The 16,977-nt window shown below is 42.9% G+C and overlaps 1 protein-coding gene and 2 non-coding genes across 3 annotated transcripts; all 3 read right to left on the reverse strand.

Annotated features, from left to right (window-relative positions):
- Window positions 1-325: 325 nt before the first annotated feature.
- LOC111960347 (eukaryotic initiation factor 4A-I) lies at window positions 326-12,031 on the reverse strand. The gene is made up of 11 exons (XM_023982320.2): window positions 11,976-12,031; window positions 10,570-10,621; window positions 10,131-10,263; window positions 9,413-9,552; window positions 8,563-8,731; window positions 7,863-7,972; window positions 3,979-4,122; window positions 3,192-3,329; window positions 2,040-2,129; window positions 1,662-1,741; window positions 326-706 (listed from the first exon to the last, which is right to left on the reverse strand). Exons 1-11 carry the CDS (start codon window positions 11,996-11,998, stop codon window positions 562-564), a joined length of 1,224 nt encoding a protein of 407 aa, XP_023838088.1. The 5' UTR covers window positions 11,999-12,031; the 3' UTR covers window positions 326-561.
- Window positions 966-1,134, reverse strand: LOC111960470 (small nucleolar RNA SNORD10). Its single transcript, XR_002876851.1, has one exon. It is a non-coding gene; the product is annotated as a small nucleolar RNA SNORD10 (small nucleolar RNA).
- Window positions 8,164-8,332, reverse strand: LOC111960469 (small nucleolar RNA SNORD10). The gene has a single exon (XR_002876850.1). It is a non-coding gene; the product is annotated as a small nucleolar RNA SNORD10 (small nucleolar RNA).
- Window positions 12,032-16,977: the final 4,946 nt, after the last annotated feature.

Below are 16,977 nucleotides of genomic sequence, written 5' to 3' on the forward strand. Positions count from 1 at the left end.
ATTGCTCCTGTAAGACACTCTGGATAAGAGCATCTGCTAAATAACTAAAATGCACAAAAGCCATTACGGCTAAGATGCATGTGTGCCCTCTATCAAACTCTATGGGGAGTCAACTAATCACCCAGTATCAGTCCTTAGTGCTTGGGCACCCAATAATTTAGAACCATCTCAGGGTGTCAGGGGTTGTTCCAAAGAGGAACAACCCCATCGACAATGCATTTTTGACTTTGGAAAGTGGTGTGGGTGGGGTAGAACTTAAGCTATACTATACTTACCTGACCAGAATACCGTAAAGGGCCATGAGGACAAGACAAAAACCCCAGTGTAAGAGTAAAATCATTTGTATTGAGTTTGAATACCAGTCGGTATTCAATCACAAGGATAGGAATCAAAGGTGAAATAGGATCGGATTTCCGGTCAAGAGGGGGAGGGCTCCAGGATCTGAGTGATCGTCGTTTTAACCGATTGGAGGGGGCTATTGGGTTTGGGGTTTTGTTGAAGCCAAGGGGATTGAGAGAGGACAGAAGGTTTGGGGCGGGGCAGAAGGAAATCTTCCAGAATCTAGATGAGGTCAGCCACATTCATGGGCATCTCCTCAACAGTGGTGTTGTAGAACGTCTCGATGTCCCTCAGCGTGCGCTTGTCCTCCTCAGTCACCATGTTGATGGCAACTCCCTTGCGGCCAAAACGACCCCCTCGACCAATCCTGACCGGAGAGAATGGAGGGTTTAGGTTGGATATTTAGTTGCATCTCTTTTGGTTGACATGTTGAAATGGACCTGCTGCATGTAGAGGAGCTGCTTGGTGCTACTGGACAAGAGATCAGTTCAACCCATTATCTGGAACCATTGACAGTTCACATTTAGCCATTTGTTTCCCCCAATTCTGTAAGTCTAACCAGTGTACTCCACTAAATGCATTGTAAGAGAACATGGAAAGGAATCACAACTTCCATCAAATACGCTGTATTCAGCCAGTGTGGAATCTGATCATGAGTTCCAGAGCCCTGAGGTCCAGAACACACCAGCCAACAGAACGCTGAGTGGTAGAACTAGAACCGAACGCTGAGTGGTAGAACTAGAACACTCAGGGGGTTCCAGAGTCAGTTGACACGCATGGATTTCATCATTATACAGCTCTAGAAACCTACGCTTACTTTCATGGTTGCAGATGCACAACTGAGCATTCTAATAAATGAGCACTGATGATTATCAAGTGCATTTCAGTGGCTTGGAAATACAATGACATTGAAAAGTAGTTAGGAAAACCTTTGATCATTTAAAGTGTATAATATTTGAGTGGAGCACACCATTAGAAAGTCTTTTGACAATTGGCTAGCGCGCAACATTGACATCAGTCTAAAGTAAAACTGGCATGCTGGCAAAGTTGTTACATAAGTAATATTTGACTACTTTAGCAATGGCAGTGTAATTCAGACTAGTCGTTGGCCTCTGTCAGAATGACTGAGGGTGTCAGAACTTTAGGGCCAACACTACACTGTCGCTTGAGCACGTTCATAATGGTATGAAGCAATAAGAGGTGCCACCTACAAAGTCAGATATATGTAGGCACATAAACCACCCCGGTGTCAATATATTGCTCTGCATGGATCATAATGTTCAATTCTAACGCTGCCTTCTAGGAATTGCACTTTTAGTCACCTGTGGATGTAGTTCTCCCTATTGGTGGGCAGATCATAGTTGATGACCAGGGACACCTGCTGGACATCGATACCTCTGGCCTGGAGCGGGACAGAGACCAAGGGAATAATCACTCATTAGCGCTGTACTTCGACTGGTGACAAAGCATAAGAGGACGCACATGTTTGGTATAGTCAGCCAACAAGGAAACAGACATTACATTAGAGAACAGTTGTAAACCGCTAATAAGTCATGAGTTGGGACTTTGAACCTAGTCACTGGAGAGCAGACTAAATTCACTACCTAAGACCAAGCTGGTAGGAGAGTTCTGGGCTCAAACTAACAGGGAGTGGGTGGGGGCAACCATTAGTGGGACACCATTAACAGGAAGGGACTTACCAGCAGGTCAGTGGTGATGAGAACCCTGCTGGAGCCTGAACGGAACTCCCTCATGATCAAGTCCCTCTCCTTCTGGTCCATGTCGCCGTGCTGGAAGAGACAAGACATGAGCTACAAGTCATACGAATGCATAAGACATTGGTATGAGAGATTCCTTTGGACCCAGGGTCCAGTTTGGATATTGTAGACTATCTTTGGCGTGGTAATGCCACGATGGCCTTTTGACTGGGTTGTCAAAATGCTATACACAATGTGAAAATAACATCTATGCCCATAGCATGAACCAGCCTATTCCTCACTGAACAGAGCTGGCTGGATGAACATGGACTGATTCTCTTCCCCTGCCAGATATAAGATTCAGTGCCTTTAGAGGACACCGCCTTGCCCAGTTGACAGGGGGGGGTGAAGTCAGACCGTATAAATAGAATTCCGACCCCATTGACTTGCCGCGCACACTAATTGCATGGGACAACCCCACATTGACAGCTACATTAAGGAAATCAGACTACACTTTGAACATACTTTGATTGCCTTGTGCCTGGGTCACAAATCTTAGAGTCAATTTAAGCTTGATCTGAAAGATGTGAGACGCCGTATGGAGGGTGTGACGCAATTGTGGAGCCTCCAGAGGCACGCAGAGACCAAACTGAGCTCTGTACCGCATTGCACCCCCAAATATTGTAACAAGGCCGAGGACTCCATATAGTCCGCATTGACATGATTGGTTGACGATAGGTGGGGGCAAGAGGTCCTGTATAAACAAGCTCCTTGACAACAGCGCCGTGAAGCTGAAGCAGGAATGCCCTGACTTCTGCAGAAGCTGTATCACCGTAAATTCTGCATGGCCAAATGCAGATGTTGAATTGACCATGCAGTGCCTCAATCTAAAATTACCGTAAATGAAACCGTTAGTTTCAATTCTCCAGCATTTAGTCTGTAGCGTAAGGTCAAGTTAAATTCATGCTATGGCTGAAGCCCAAGTAATCTCAAGTTCAAAGGTGGTTCCTTACTCTGCTAGAGATTTCATAGCAACAGCTAGAGTAGTCAGGTCAGTCCATAGAAGTGAATAGAGGGCACATACGACATTACAGCAGCGATGCATGTGGTGCACTCTATCCGACCTTGGGCTAGTCAAAAGGGTCCTCGTCTTACCAGAGCGGACACAGTAAAATCCCTGGCATGCATCTTCTCAGTGAGCCAGTCCACCTTCCTCCTAGTATTGATGAAGATCACAGCCTGGGTGATTGTCAGGGTCTCATAGAGATCACACAGGGTGTCAAGCTTCCACTCCTGGTAGAGGGGAGACATTGAGAATGGTTAGAAGATGACTGGCAGTCAAGGATGTGAGTTTAGTCACTCACATTGATAACCTTCCCAAATTTGGATATGGTCTGAACAGAAGTAGCTTTAGTATCATTTAGTTTAGCCTTGCGAGTTTAGGTACAAATGGCCAAAATAGAAGTATAGAACGCATCAATGCAGATGATTTACTACCAATATTTTTACTTATACTTCTCTACCATGGTCCAATTATCTATGAGCCAAAATCTCACAAGTGGAAAGCCTTTGGCAGGATAGTAAATCATGAAGGTGTGCCATTCACAGCTTTAGTCAGATCACGCCCAGGGAGCCTGAGGCCACGCTAACAACCAGCTGACAGAATGCCAACTGGCCACCGGGAGGCCCAAGGGGTTCTGGGATCAGTTGACATGGATTAGTTTCATCAACCCCCCGCCCCCCCCATTGGATTACAGCAGCCATTTTGAAAGTTTGGATAAGATTCTGCTACATTACTGAATCGTAACACCTCAGAATTGAAGGCAGCGCAGCCATAGGATGTACTCAACTATCTCGTCAGAAAACAGGCTAAATCGATTCTAGCGAGATAATAGACCAAATGCAACCCCATCTTAGATCTGTGCCCAAGGGCAACGCACACCTCTTTCTCCACATTGATGTAGAACTGTCTGATACCCTCCAGGGTAAGCTCCTCCTTCTTGACCAGGATGCGGATTGGCTCACGCATGAACTTCTTGGTGACCTCCAGGACATCCTGGGGCATGGTGGCAGACAGCAGCACCACCTAGAGGGGTGGCAGAGGTTAAAGGGCATGTTTAACTACTTGATGTAACAGGAAAAATAAAGGGATGTTAGATGTGTTTAAGTCAATGGCCTTTCGGCAATTGTATTTGCTTAACGCCTAAGTCTTCGCCTCCCTAAGAAAAAGGTCAAAGGTAATCGAGGAGCGGGAGAGTCAATTCACTAGGCGCCTTTGTCAAGAGGGACGTCTCCCAAAAGTGATTTAAAACAAATCAAGCAAGACATTTTAGATAAAATATTCTACTTAGTTTTACAGGCGCATGGTTTCCTACCGACAAGACAAAAGTTGATTCAAGGGGGTGCGGCAGATCAAAACTCTTCCGAAGGACCGATAGTTGGCCACCATACAAGGTTAGTTATGCTTATCTTGGTGGGGAGAACTCTTCCATTCACCTAACAAATAGACACTACCACAGTTCAGAGGTCGACCGATTAATCGGAATGGCCGAGTTCAAGTTCTCATAACAATCGGTAATCAGTATTTTTGGACACCGATTTGGCCATATTTATTTTTACACCTTTATTTAACTAGGCAAGTTAGTTAAGAACAATTCTTATTTTCAATGACGGCCTAGAACGGTGGGTTAACTGCCTTGTTCATGGGCAGAACGACAGATTTTTACCTTGTCAGCTCGGGGATTCAATCTTGCAACCTTACGGTTAACTAGTCCAACACTTTAACCACCTGCCTCTCATTGCACTCCACGAGGAGCCTGCCTGTTACGCGAATGCAGTAAGAAGCCAAGGTAAGTTGCTAGCTAGCATTAAACTGATCTTATAAAAAAAACTATAATCACTAGTCAACTTTTTAGGGATGGGGGCAGCATTTTCACTTTGGATGTATAGCATGCCCAAAGTGAACTGCCTCCTACTCTGTCCCAGATGCTAATATATGCATATTATTATTGGATAGAAAACACTGAAGTTTCTAAAACGGTTTGAATCATGTCTGAGTATAACAGAACTCATATGGCAGGCAAAAACCAAAAAAGGAAGTGGGAATTCTGACGCAGTTCGATTTTCAACTCATCGCCTATTGAAATGCCAGTGGGATATGGATCTTTTTGCACTTCCTACACCTTCCACTAGATGCCAACAGTCTGTAGAACATTGAATTAAGCTTCTACTGTGAYGTTAGGGTGGATGGGGGCTGTTTGAGTCAGTGGTCTGGCAGAGAGCCAGGTCCTGGTCACGCGCATTCCACATGATAGCGACTTGCGGTCCATTATTTCTACAGACAAAAAAGAAATTCTCCGGTTGGAACGTTATTGAATATTTAGGATAACATCCTGAAGATTGATTCTATAGTTAGTTTGACAAGTTATTTCGACCTGTAATATAACTTTGAAGTTTTTGTCCGACGTTCGCCTGGATCGGCACGATCGTTTGGATGTGTATACTAAACATGCTAACAAAAGTAGCTACTTGGACATAAATAATGGACATTATCGAACAAAACAACAATTTGTGGAAATAGGATTCCTGGGAGTGCATTCTGATGAAGATCAAAGGGAATATTTATCATGTAATTTTGTATTTCTGTTGACTCCAACATGGTGGAGAAATGTTGTTTATATCCGAGCGCCGTCTCAGATTATTGCATGGTGTGCGTTTTCCGTAAAGTTTTTGAAATCTGACACAGCGGTTGCATTAACTACACATGGTTGATGATATTACTAGTTTATCTAGCGTGTCCTGCGTTGTATATAATCGATGCGGTGCGCATATAATCGTTGCGTTGCTCCACCGTGTACCTACCCACATCCATGCCTTCCTTAAAATCAATACACAAGTATATATTTTTAAACCTGCATATTTAGTTAATATTGCCTGCTAACATGAATTTCTTTGTGTCACTTCCCGTGCAACAGAGTCAGGGTATAGGCAGMAGTTTGGGCCGCCTGGCTCGTTGCGAACTGCGTGAAGACTATTTCTTCCTAACAAAGACAGCCAACTTCGCCAAACGGGGGATGATTTACAAAAGCGCATTTGCAAAAAAAGCACAATAGTCGCACGACTGCAGCTAACCATAAACACCAATGCCTTTCTTAAGATCAATACACAGAAGTATATATATTTAAACCCGCACATTTAGCTAAAAGAAAATCCAGGTTAGCAGGCAATATTAACCATGTGAAATTGTGTCACTTCTCTTGCGTTCATTGCGTTCAGGGTATATGCAACCGTTTGGGCCGCCTGCTCAACTAATTTGCCAGAATTTTACATAACTATGACATAACATTGAAGGTTGTGCAATGTAACAGGAATATTTAGACTTAGGGATGCCATCCGTTAGATAAAATACGGAACGGYTCCGTATTTCACTGAAAGAATAAACATTTTGTTTGAGATGATAGTTTCCAGATTCGACCATATTAATGACCTACGGCTCATATTATCATAATTAAGTCTGATTTGATAGAGCAGTCTGACTGAGCAATGTTAGGCTCAAGCAGGCTAGTAAGTATTCATTCAAACACGTCCGTGCGTTTTGCCAGCAGCCCWTCGCAATGCTCCAAGCATTACGCTGTTCATGACTTCAAGCCTATCAACTCCCAAGATTAGGCTGGTGTAACTGATGTGAAATGGCTAGCTAGTTAGCATGGTGCACGCTAATAGTGTTTCAAACGTCACTCGCTCTGAGACTTGGAGTAGTTGTTCCCCTTGCTCTGGATGGGTAACGCTGCTAGGAGGGTGGCTGTTGTCGATGTGTTCCTGGTTTGAGCGAGGAGCGGCACGGAAGCTATACTGTTACACTGGCAATACTAAAGTGCCTATAAGAACACCCAATTGTCAAAGGTATATGAAACACAAATCATATAGCGAGGAAAAAATCCTATAACTCCTATATTAACTATAACCTAAAACTTCTTACCTGGGAATATTGAAGACGCATGTTAAAAGGAACCACCAGCTTTCATATGTTCTCATGTTCTGAGCAAGGAACTTAAACGTTAGTTTCCCTACATGGCACATATTGCACTTTTACTTTCTTCAACACTTTGTTTTTGCATTATTTAAACCAAATTGGCCATGTTTCATTATTTATTTTGGGCTAAATTGATTTTATTGATGTACTATATTACGTTAAGTGTTAATAAGTATTGTTGTAATTGTCATTACAAATAAAATAAGTGTTCATTCAGTATTGTTGTAATTGTCATTATTACAAATAAAATAATCAGCCGATTAATCGGTCGACCTCTACCACAGTTTCTGGATCTCGGAGCAGCAAGGGCGGAGAATGGACCTTCACACCAGATGAATAGCCCCTTGAAGTCAACAACAGTTCAACCTCAGGGAAGAGGCAATGCCAACCACACCCACAGGAGTGACTGGTGTGCTGAACAGTTGTAAACTGAAAGTTGGGCAACAGGTGACTAAGTTGTAAACTGCTAATAAGTTATGGGTTGGGACTGAGGCAGTCACTGGAGAGCAGTTAAACTGAATCAAGTTCATAACTAAAAGCAAAGTACACAGCAATGCAGTTAAGCCTGTCCTACAGACCAGTTAGCTGAAAGGTGTAACAAGTAACTTGTGCAATCTAACTAAATGTCCTTAAGACAATGCACTTTAGCAATGACTACAATGGCAAATATTTCAAGCTAGAGGAAACAGATACAGGAATGTCAAAAAAAAGTTACTTCCAATCAGATTCGAGCTACTACAGATGGGTGTAATAGTGCTGGTGGGTTGGGGTTAGTACAAGTCAGAATGACATACCTGCGTGCTGGTGGGGAGCTTCTGGAAGATCTCGTAGATCTGGTCCTTGAAACCACGACTCAACATCTCATCAGCCTCATCCAGCACAAACATCTTGATGTTCTTGGAGGCTGCATGGAGGCAAGGTGGAGTGATGCAACATTGAAAATACATCTACAAGTAGTCACTTCATTCTTTCTTCACTGGTATTATCACTACTACATTCATGGCAGAAGGGATAAAATGAGGGCAAATGCCCAGTGAACAATCTGATTCAATGCATTTACTATGTGCAAATCAAGTTGAGTCATTGAAAAATACTGTATTCAGCCAGTGTGGAATCTGATCATGAGTTCCAGAGCCCTGAGGTCCAGAACACACCAGCCAACAGAACGCTGAGTGGTAAGAACTAAACAGAACGCTGAGTGGTAGAACTAGAACACTCAGGGGGTTCCAGAGTCAGTTGACACGCATGGATTTCATCATTATACAGCTCTAGAAACCTACCCCGCCAATCAAAGGCCTTATGAACTGCACACCTGGGTGCTACTAAGGAACAAAATGTGCAACAAACCATTGATGTTACCYCTACACTATTTATTGGTCAACTACTACATGTGGTGAATTAGATAACGTGTATAAAATTACTTTTTTTTTTATTTTATTTTTAAGAAAGAAATTCACCCATTGATGGTCAATGAACCGTTTAACCCCTACTTACCCAGGTATTTGCGGTTCAACATATCAAACACGCGACCAGGGGTCCCCACCACTATGTGAGGGGCCTCAGCCTGCAGCTTGGTGACCTCGTTACGGACGTTGGTCCCTCCAATACAGGCATGGCAGGAGGCTCCCATGTAGTCACCCAGTGCCAGGATGACCTTCTGGATCTATTGAGGGGAGGAGGAGTTATTATAGTAATGTTCAAATTAACAATCAGGGGAGAAATATAGAATGGTTTCAGACTATAGCGGGGTTGTGTTCTTTACTCAAGACAACACTGTAGTTTGTAAGACTGCCACCTGTTTTGATGTGGGAAACCTCTCAACTGTATATGTTGGAAGCACATCAGATATACATCTGTGCCCATAGCATGAACCAGCCTATTCCTCACTGAACAGAGCTGGCTGGGATGAACATGGACTGTTTCTCTTCCCCTGCCAGATATAAGACTCAGTGCCATTAGAGGACACTGCCTTGCCCAGTTGACAGGGGGGTTAATGAGGTCAACAAACAAAAAGTCCCAAGTTTGGAATTGTGACATTTCTCAGGGTTGACCCAGGGTTAGCAAAATGTCAGCTGTTAACATTTCAAAACTATCGACACCTCTGGCTTCAGTGGCAGCTACTTAAACCCAGGCCAAACCAAAGTTAGCTTTGTGGCATGTTTTAAAAGCAGTCAATGATAAGCCAGAAACTAAACCCACTAAAGTTACTTCAAATGCAATTCTTGGATATAGGACCACAGGACAAGAAATGCAACGGTTTCATGCTAGAGATGTGAACATTACCCATTTGTTTTTAATTCCTTTTATTGTCCAGCTCATCCCCTCTCCTCCCTTGTCAACACACCTGCTGAGCCAACTCTCTGGTGGGAGCCAGGACCAGGGCTTGTGTGCCCTTCAGCTCCATGTCAATCTGCTGCAGGATGGAGATGGCAAAGGTCGCAGTCTTCCCAGTACCAGACTGAGCCTGTGCAATCACATCATAACCTGGAGACAGACAAGAATGCCAAGCTCAACATATAAATAAAGTTCATACACACTACGGCTGATTTAGTGGTAGGTTTCCTATACCGTTACTCTTTGGGTGTTATCCAATGCTTTTCCCTAGAATGTTACATCAAAACACAAACTAGACCAGAAAGCACCCCCAACCAATACCAGTTTGCTTTCAGAATTGTTTCAATAAGGCAGTAAATATCAGCTACTTAGACCAAAATTCGACTAGTTTATGTCATTTGTGCCCATAGCATGAACCAGCCTATTCCTCACTGAACAGAGCTGGCTGGGATGAACATGGACTGATTCTCGTGTCATTAGAGGACACCGCCTTGCCCAGTTGACAGGGGCATGAAGTCAACATGCAGAAGGAAAGACTTAAGCACTTTTAGTACCTTCCGTTTAAGTGACTGTTAGTCGTCTTTTCAAGCGGACGAGCTAAGAAAAATGTAGATTTCAGTCACTGTAGTGACATGGCAAGTTCCCCGTTGGAATAATCCACAAGGTTTAGATGTAGTATTTTACCATTATGCCTTGCATCTGAAAAGTGGGTGTGGTTGAGTACTCACCCTTGATACAAGGGAGGATGGCCCTCTGCTGGATAGCGGAGGGTTTCTCAAAACCATAGGCATAGATTCCCCTGAGCAGCTTCTCACCCAGGTTCATCTCATCAAAACTGTCCACGATCTCATTCCAGTTGCTCTGTAGGTTGAGGGCAGAATATAGACATCCACATTATATTTTAGTAAGTTAGCAGACAATATTATCCAGTTTTAGTTGACAGTGCATTCAAACTAGGTAAAAACCAGCCATCCTTCAGCAACTGCACATCTAACTTCATACATTGGAGATTTGGGGAACCAATTAGCAAGGTAGGCCTCATTACACAATATCTTGACCATCTGAGTATGTACAGTGTTTGCTTTAATTAGGAAGATTTCACACTATTGCGTATCTAGCTAGTCTTTCACATCCATGTAGAAGTTGTCACACAGAAGCAATACACACCTCAATGATCCCATCTGGCTCCATGCCCTCTGGGCCATTGTCTCTGGGAGGTCTGAAATTGAACAGCAGTAGATGGTCATTATTAAAAACACCAAAGCGATAATGACACTAGGGAAATACTATGCTTCACAATCTAAAGTTGGCATATTGTAGCTTTAAAAAACGTCGAGAAATATCGTTAGGCTACACTAGACAAGCGGGTACGTCCCAGTAATAAACTGTTTTTGGTGATGACAGTACTATAACAGATTTTTTTTTTGAATATGTCAGCTAAACTTCTCATAAGCGTTAATACTATTGCCGAACAGCAGAATTGCACACTGGAGATTGTTCTGTWGATAACGTCGAGGGAGGCGCGGCATTTTCCGAGGAAAAATTGCCCCATGGTCTACATAGCCGCCATTTCAAGATGGTCGTTTTTCACGGCCTGAATGCTGGTGATAGCTAGAGGGATAACAGTAAGCGTAAACGACTGAATATACAAAATTAGTTAAATAAATCAGAAAACAAAACATTGTCTGTTTTTGAACATCCGAGTAATGCATTTTCCTACTGAAAGTAAGCCCTATGAAAACGATTGGTAGGTACCAGGTTTACATATACGTGTCAAACTAGGATTAGCTTGCTAGCCAGCCAACTAGGCCCAAAGTAGAGCCTTTTTTCGATGTATTTGGCAGCTTAATCTATATCACATCTCGACCATTTTTTAAATACACTAGTCGTGTACGGTGTGCTAAGTAGGTCAGAAAAAAAAGATAGCAATCGTAAATCAATCCATCTTTATCATAAGGCCTGCCATTGTCTCGCAAGTACCGTTAACTACGACGACCATGTGCGTGAAARTTCCCCCTGCACTCGCCATCCAGCTGACCTGTAATTTGTCACCATGTTGCCCTGAACAAGATAAATWGGTCGTCGTATGTTCAAAAGTAGGGTTTATCAATACTAGATTAACACATCAGGCGGTATTCCGGAAAGGCCTAGACCAGGCTTGAAAAGCCTCACTCAAGTGTATGCGGAGAAACCGGCACCGCCGCATCTCCGCACTGAAAATTAGCAAGTTGGGCTAACGATCTGGCAGGGGTTTTCAAATCAAACCTACCCCATGTTTCTCAATTCACCAGCTTTTAAGACCATTGACAATAAAACGCTGTCTTTCGACGTTACAGATAAGTCAAAAGTTCTCAAAAAGCCGGGTCGATGGACCTTTAAACGAGCTAACGTTCACTAAATTAACATTAACTGGCTAGCCCGTAATATGCTAGCGACTGTAAACAAACAATTTCGCTTCAAACATTGCATACGTTTTCAGATCACATGCGTTACAAATTTCATATTTCTATTTAAAATGACAACTTAAACAATATTACGCAATACATTGCCAACTATATGCGTTCATTCCTTACCTATCTTCATACTCAGCCGACATTATCACAAAGGATGAGAATGTGGTAGGAACCTTATATATACGTCAACGTGATGAGCAAACTAGCGATTTCATTGCAGCAGCTCTATGTCAATCAATTGTGACTCCACCCACTATGACATATCATTGGCTAATTCATACGTCATTAAATAAGTGATTGACAGCATAATCGCGTTTATTTGCACACAAGCAGGCGGGATATGGTGCATAACCCTCCCATTGCATGTAGCTATTGGGCAAAAGCAGTCTTAATGTCGGTTTTCATTGGGTATTTCCTTTGCAACATTGAGCGCGCTCGGACACTGATCTTAGAACAGCGTTTTTGGTCCTGTTAGAAAATCTCATTCAAGAATAAGAATTCTAAAACCGATCCAGGGCTAGTTCATGTGAAACAAACAATATGACCAGAGCCCTGCACAAGTCTGCACGTCAACATATCTTCACTTCACAAATTTAAGTAATAATTATGCCGCGTTCAAGTGCTAGTCGTAACTAGGACATTTGGAAATGTTCGACTTGATAACTGGTTGTAGTTATACACGTGCCGCGTTCAACGAATCAACAAGTCGAAAATGTCCTACAAGTTCCGACTAACATTTGAAAGCGGCATTAGAAGACGTCTCCTATTTTCGCAACGTATACTGCTTCAGTTTATGTGGGATAACATGATTAATTTAAGCATAATCACTTACCTAGACTACCCTCTGTTTTTAGTCATGGAGATAAAACGAATCGAATGATGACTAACGTCGTTTGCTTTGGTAATGTTCACCATAAAACAACATCTGAGAGATGTGATGGGCAACCTCTGCTCCACTCTACCCTGGGTTCAAATAGCACACTTTTGAGGAGTAACATTGGATGTTCAGTTATCATCATGATCAAGTCATATTGACAAAATTCCTGTGAAGATGGGAAGAGGTAGGTCTGTTATAAAAACACGTTACACGTTTTTGACACAAAGATCAACTGACTAGTTATTCAGAACTAGTCAGTTGATCTTTGTGTCAAAAACGTGTAACGTGTTTTTATAACAGACCTACCTCTTCCCATCTTCACAGGAATTTTGTCAATATGACTTGACCATGATGATAACTGAACATCCAATGTTCCCAAGTTCTCTCACGTCACCCCGCTCCTCCGCTCTCTCCACTGGCTTCCAGTTGAAGCTCGCATCCGCTACAAGACCATGGTGCTTGCCTACGGAGCTGTGAGGGAACGGCACCTCCGTACCTTCAGGCTCTGATCAGGCCCTACACCCAAACAAGGGCACTGCGTTCATCCACCTCTGGCCTGCTCGCCTCCCTACCTCTGAGGAAGTACAGTTCCCGCTCAGCCCAGTCAAAACTGTTCGCTGCTCTGGCACCCCAATGGTGGAACAAACTCCTCACGACGCCAGGTCAGCGGAGTCAATCACCACCTTCCGGAGACACCTGAAACCCCACCTCTTTAAGGAATACCTAGGATAGGATAAAGTAATCCTTCTAACCCCCCACTGGTGAAATACCACAGTGTGCCACCACAGCAGCAAGATTTGTGACATGTTGCCACAAGAAAAGGGCAACCAGTGAAGAACAAACACCATTGTAAATACAACTCATATTTATGTTTTTTTATTTCCTTTTTGTACTTTCACTATTTGCACATCGTTACAACATCGTGTATATACATAATATGACATTTGAAATGTCTTTATTCTTTTGGACTTCTGTGAGTGTTAACTGTTAATTTTTATTGTTTATTTCACTTTTGTTTATTCTACTTCATTGCTTTGGCAATGTTACATATGTTTCCATGCCAATAAAGTCCTTAAATTGAATTGAATAGAATAGATATTGCCCATCTTCATGACTGTCCGGTATATAGTCAATTTTTGCAAAGCAGCACGCCTGAACTGCACACACAGAATTAACATCACATGCATGATAGTCTTTCATGGTCGAGGAGAATTGACTACTTTCTTCTAGACTTTTTAGAAACATTTGTGTGTTGAAAATGCCTAACCACTTTTGTAATCTTTTGCATAAACTACAAAACAGACATACTGTACATACCCAGACACGCCACTATGGTTTCTTCACGGTACCCAACAAAACAGATTAATGAGTTGCTCAGTTATGTATTGAGCCATGGCATTGTGGAATGCTCTGCCACCAGAGTTTAGTCAGGCAAAAACTCAAGTTTAGCATCTAAAAAAACATATTGTATCACAGCGCTATATAGAATATGAAAGTGTGTAAATAGTATTTTTTGTTGTCTTTCATATATATTTAAAACTCTTATTTTATTTTAATGTAAGCTAAGGACCTGGGACTAAACACCTCCCTGCAACTGGATCCTTGACTTCCTGACGGGCCGCCCAGGTGGTAAGGGTAGGTAACAACACATCTGCCACGCTGATCCTCAACACTGTTAACTCATGACTACATGGCCAAGCACGACTTTAACACCATCATTAAGTTTGCCGATGACACAACAGTGAGACAGCCTATAGGGAGGAGGTCAGAGACCTGGCCGTGTGGTGACATGACAACCTCTCCCTCAACGTGATCAAGACAAAAGAGCTGATTGTGGACTACAGGAAAAGGAGGACCGAGCACGGCCATTCTCATCGACGGGGCTGTAGTGGAGCAGGTTGAGAGCTTCAAGTTCCTTGGTGTCCACATCACCAACAAAACTATCATGGTCCAAACACCAAGACAGTCGTGAAGAGGGCACGACAAAGCCTATTCCCCTCAGGAGACTGAAAAGATTTGGCATGGGTTCTCAGATCCTCATAGTTCTACAGCTGCACCAGGAGAGCATCCTGAATGTTTGCATTACCGCCTGGTACGACAACTGCTTGGCATCCGACATTGTTACAGCAACATTTTGGAATAATATAAAAGGTATGATTAATGGCTTTGTTTTCCCCAATACAGTGGTGTAAAGTACTTAGTAAAAATACTTTAAAGTACTACTTAGTAATTTTTTGGGGTATCTGTACTTTACTATTTTATTCTTGACAACTTTTACTCCACACTTCCTAAAGAAAAGAATGTAAACTCAGCTAAAAAGAAACGTCCTCTCACTGTCAACTGCGTTTATTTTCAGCAAACTTAACATGTGTAAATATTTGTATGAACATAACAAGATCCAACCACTGAGACATAAACTGAACAAGTTCCACAGACATTGACTAACAGAAATGGAATAATGTGTCCCTGAAAAGGGGTGGTCAAATCAAAAGTAACAGTCAGTATCTGGTGTGGCCACTAGCTGCATTAAGTACTGCAGTGCATCTCCTCCTCATGGACTGCACCAGATTGCCAGTTCTTGCTGTGGAGATGTTACCCCACTCTTCCCCCAAGGCACCTGCAAGTTCCCGGCATTTCTGGGGGGAATGGCCCTAGCCCTCACCCTCCGATCCAACAGGTCCCAGACGTGCTCAATGGGATTGAGATCCGAGCTCTTCGCTGGCCATGGCAGAAACACTGACATTCCTGTCTTGCAGGAAATCACGCCCAGAACGAGCAGTATGGCTGGTGGCATTATCATGCTGGAGGGTCATGTCAGGATGAGCCTGCAGGAAGGGTACCACATGAGGGAGGAGGATGTCTTCCCTGTAACGCACAGCATTGAGATTGCCTGCTATGACAACAAGCTCAGTCCGATGATGCTGTGACACACGCCGCCAGACCATGATGGACCTTCCAACTCCAATCGATCCCGCTCCAGAGTACAGACCTCGGTGTAAAACTCATTCCTTTGACGATAAACGCAACTCCGACCATCACCCCTGGTGAAACAAAACGCAACTCGTCAGTGAAGAGCACTTTTTGCCAGTCCTGTCTGGTCCAGCGACGGTGGGTTTGTGCCCATAGCAACATTGTTGCCGGTGATGTCTGGTGAGGACCTGCGTTACAACAGGCCTACAAGCCTCACTCCAGCCTCTCTCAGCCTATTGAGAACAGTCTGAGCACTGACGGAGGGATTGTGCGTTCCTGGTGTAACTCGGGCAGTTGTTGTCATCCTGTACCTGTCCCGCAGGTGTGGTGATGTCCGAATGTACCGATCCTGTGCAGGTGTTGTTACACGTGGTTTGTCACTGCGAGGACGATCAGCTGTCCGTCCTGTCTCCCAGTAGCGCTGTCTTAGGCATCTCACAGTACAAACATTGTAATTTATTGCCCTGGCCACATCTGCATTCCTCATGCCTCCTTGCAGCATGCATAAGGCACCTTCACGCAGATGAGCAGGGACCCTGGGCATCTTTCTTTTGGTGTTTTTCAGTCTCAGTAGAAAGGCCTCTTTAGTGTCCTAAGTTTTCATAACTGTGACCTTAATTGCCTACCGTCTGTAAGCTGTTAGTGTCTTAACGACCGTTCCACAGGTGCATGTTCATTAGCTGTTTAATGAAGTTTACTTTTTATTCCTTATATTTTCCTTGACACAAAAGTACTAGTTACATTTTGAATGCTTAGCAGAACAGGAAAATTGTATAACTCACGCACTTATCAAGAGAAAATACCCGGTCATCCCTACTGCCTCTGATCTGGCAGACTCACTAAACACAAATGTTTGTAAATMATGTCGGAGCGTTGAAGTGTGCCCCTGGCTATCCGTAATTATTATTATTTTTTWATCAAGAAAATCATGCTGTCTGGTTTGCTTAATATAGGGAATTTGAAATGTATACTTTTGATACTTAAGTATATTTTAGCAATTACATTTACTTTTGATAATTAAAACTCAAAGTATTAGTTTTTAAATGTACTTAAGTAGTATTTTACTTAGTGACTTTCACTTGAGTCATTTTCTTAAGGTATCGTTACTTTTACTCAAGTATGATAATTGGGTACTTTTTCCACCACTGCCAAATATTGCATCTTCTTAAAAATCATGAAAAACCATCCTATTCAAATCGATTCGTATTATACATGACAGAAATAGTTAACTTTCATTCATCTCTTCCTTGCCCTGTTTGTTTATTCTTATCATCA

This window comes from Salvelinus sp. IW2-2015, linkage group LG37, assembly GCF_002910315.2.
Source record: "Salvelinus sp. IW2-2015 linkage group LG37, ASM291031v2, whole genome shotgun sequence".
In the NCBI taxonomy this organism is placed as follows: domain Eukaryota; kingdom Metazoa; phylum Chordata; class Actinopteri; order Salmoniformes; family Salmonidae; genus Salvelinus; species Salvelinus sp. IW2-2015.